This window comes from Saprolegnia parasitica, assembly GCF_000151545.1.
Source record: "Saprolegnia parasitica CBS 223.65 unplaced genomic scaffold supercont2.836, whole genome shotgun sequence".
NCBI classification, from domain to species: Eukaryota; Oomycota; class Saprolegniomycetes; order Saprolegniales; family Saprolegniaceae; genus Saprolegnia; species Saprolegnia parasitica.
This window is the reverse complement of record NW_012157230.1, coordinates 1-3,092: the sequence shown is the minus strand read 5'-3', so window position 1 is coordinate 3,092 and position 3,092 is coordinate 1. Positions and strand designations below refer to the sequence as shown.

At 61.7% G+C, this 3,092-nt stretch overlaps 1 protein-coding gene across 1 annotated transcript; it reads right to left on the bottom strand.

The window, feature by feature from the left end:
• Nucleotides 1–774: 774 nt before the first annotated feature.
• On the bottom strand, nt 775–3,049 carry SPRG_17884 (hypothetical protein; the record flags this gene model as incomplete). Its single annotated transcript, XM_012357297.1, has 7 exons — nt 775–853; nt 906–1,024; nt 1,066–1,278; nt 1,332–2,396; nt 2,446–2,655; nt 2,701–2,881; nt 2,928–3,049. Coding segments are annotated over 7 exons (1,989 nt in total), but the record flags the coding sequence as incomplete, so codon positions are not given.
• Between the last annotated feature and the right edge of the window lie 43 nt (nt 3,050–3,092).

Genomic DNA, 3,092 nt, shown 5'->3' with positions numbered 1-3,092 from the left:
GGCCTGTGCGAGAAACGCCAGCGTCCGGCGCGTCGTCGCATCGTCGGCGCGGCCGACCCCATCGTCTTTGCAGAGCGTCACAGCGTTGTACGCGTCTTGCACGTGGAGGAGATGTTGCGTGCTGCTGCAGAGCGCGTAGCGCTCTCGCTGCCCGAGGAGCTCGAGGAGCGTCGCGCCGGCCAGTGCAACGCCATCGTCCACATCGCTGCTGTAGTGCAGCAGGAACTCGAGAGCGCCCCACGCATGGCAATACCCGCCTAGTACGTCATCGCTCAGCACACGTAGTCGTCTTCGCACTCGCACCGCTTGTCGGCGGTCCCCAGGACGCCAGAAAGCCGTAGCGTCGAAGCGCCGACGCCATGCCCTCGATGAGACGCGGAAGCAGAGCCGCGCCACGGCCCATATCGGCCTGGTCCAGAGGCGGTACGTGAGGAGCAATATCGAATCGAGATACCAGCGTCTCGTCGAGGAGCGAGAGCAGCGCGAGGGTGTTGCCGAGCTCTCGAAAGCACTGGAAGAGATGGCCCTTGAGGTCGACGTCCTGAAGGATCGACTGGAATTTGCCCTCAAAGTACATGAGGCAGCCTAGAGCGCCATTCACGCGCCTACTCGCATGCATCGATATATTGACCTTCTGTCTTGTAGAGAAACTTGGGCAGCGAGCAAGGCGGCACGGCGGCCACGAGGGCGTGCACGCACAGCGGGAGGACGTCCTGGATCTAATCGCATGCTCAGCACACAAGCAATCTGCGTGGAAGTTGCCTTGGCGTCGACGTCGCGCACGGCGTCGTGGGCGATGCGACAGAGGTCCGCGACGCCGATGAAGCGCACGAGGCTAGCGAGGTGCGCGCGCCTAGTCTCCTCTTCTCAGTTGTTGTTGCGTTGCATCGTCCGAGATCGCGCACCCGATGTTGCCGTGGGCGGAGGCGTGGAACGCAGCTCCGAGGGCGTCGTAGCCGTAGCGCGGCAGGACGTTTTCAAAGAGCTCCTTGCGCGTGAACGCCAGCACGCGCGTGTCCAGCACCTAAGCACCTGTTTTGTAAAAGGGACAAGACGTCGTCTTACCTCGTGGAGTAGCGCGTCAAAAGGATCCAGAGGCAGCGCCGCGCAGAGCCGAATATGGGTTTGCTGCAGCGCGTCGATGGTCGTTTCAAACGCCACGAGGTGGGTGAGGTCGGCGCCTTCGAGGCGAGCGACCGCCGACTCCATTTCGCGCAAGAGCGCCGCCTGTACGTGGTCGCCGATGAGTGCATTCACATCCAACGTGCGTCCGAGCAGCTACAGGTCCTGGTGAGTTGTTGTCGTTGCTTCTTTTCTCTCGTCCGACGCACCGAGAGCCGGCGCTCGGTCGCTACGAGGGCCAAGGACGTGGGCTGCCTCTCGCCACCCCGCCGCGCACGGGCGTACGTCGTCGCGCCGAGTAAGAACACGAGCTGGTCAAAGCTCAGCGTGGTCTCGGCCTCGACCTCGTCGTAGAGGTGTTGCTGCCGCAGCTGCCGCAAGGCAATGTCCGCAGCGTCGTTGTACACGTCGAGGAGCGCCGCGAGGCGCCGACCGTCGTGCTCGCCGAGGTCGTGCTCGAGCAGGATCCTGCGTCCATCAAGCGACGTAGAGTGGACAGAGGACACGTACCACGGCATCGAGAGCTCGGTCGGGAATTGAACGCACTTGGTCAAATCGAGGTAAAACTCGCGGTACCAAAGGTCGCCGACACCACAGAGGCGCGCCACGGTCGCTTCGAGCGTACACAGGGGCGCAAAGAAGAAAGACTCGAGGTAAAACGCCTTTAACGCCGCCATGTCGGCGTCAAGGTGGCTCGACCAGCTCCACGACGCACTGCTTTTGAGACCACCGCGCTTGTCGTAGAGCGCCTGGGCCAGCGTGCGCGCGCGCACGAGCTGCCCATGCGTCGGGGCCACCGCTCTCGCGCGAAGTGGGCAAAGAACGCGATCGGCTCGGCCCCGCTTGTAGTCGTCCGGATCCGTTTTCGTAAAGTCGCCGACGAGCAAGCGTAGCTCGTGGAGGAGCTTGGTGGCCGCCTGTTTCTTCTTCTTGTCGGCGCGGTGCAGCGTCGGAAGCAGCGTGTGCTGCGCGAACGTCTGGAGCCGCGTGTAGACAACGGCGTGCAAGGCGGTGCCGTGCGATGCATGCACCTGGCGCAGCGCGTGTCCCAGAGACTTGAGGCTCACAATGAGCTCAATGAGCCCGTCGCGCTCGCACGGCAAGTAGTTGAACTTGGTCACGCGCTCGTAGGCTGCCGAAGCGCTGCTTTGGTTGTCTGTTGCAGCTGCCGGGTGCTCCAGCTTCCACGCGACACCCTGCTGGAGCGCACTCTTCCACTCGATCAAGAGCTGGAGGCCTTCGAGAACGACCTCATAGATACCATCCGATGGACTCTGCAGCATGCCATTGAAAAACAATTTTCATCGCAGAGGATGTACGAACCGTCAGCAAGGCGAGGGCGAGGCGGGGGAGGTAGTTGTCCAGCTCCTTCTTGGCCCGCTGCCGCCATGGCGCCAACGCATACGCCTCGGGCGTTGCCTCGGATGTCGGCAAGAGGAAGGCGAAGCTCGACGTCTGCAGCAAAGTGGCCGGCCGCAGCGTCATGTCGGCGTACACGGGCAGCACGGGGTAGCGTCGAAGAAACTTGCCGAGCTAATGCTGGCAAATCAATCACACACCTGTGCACGCAGTCGGTACCGCTTCGAGCTTGGCCTTGTTGCCCTTGAACGCATTGGCTTTGCCATGGCCGTCCTTGTCGAGCACTAGAAGCAAGTACGGGAGCACGCGGAGGTAGCAAAACTTGTCGGCGGCCAAGTGCATCTTCTTCTCGAGGTGCACCAAGACGTGCTTGAGAAGCAGGCAAATGACGTGTTCAAAGCTATGCATGCGATGAATGCGGATGGGTGACGTGCAACATATTGTACCGCTTGACGTTGTGGATGTTGTGGCGAAGGGCGTTGAAGATGTAGCCCTTGGGGTGGGACGCACTTCCGAGGAACTCTTGCAGTGTCTGAAGCTCAGAGGCAATCGTCGCCGCGTCAGGCATGTCGTCCTTGATGGACTGGAACGCTCTAGTAGCATACTGAAGT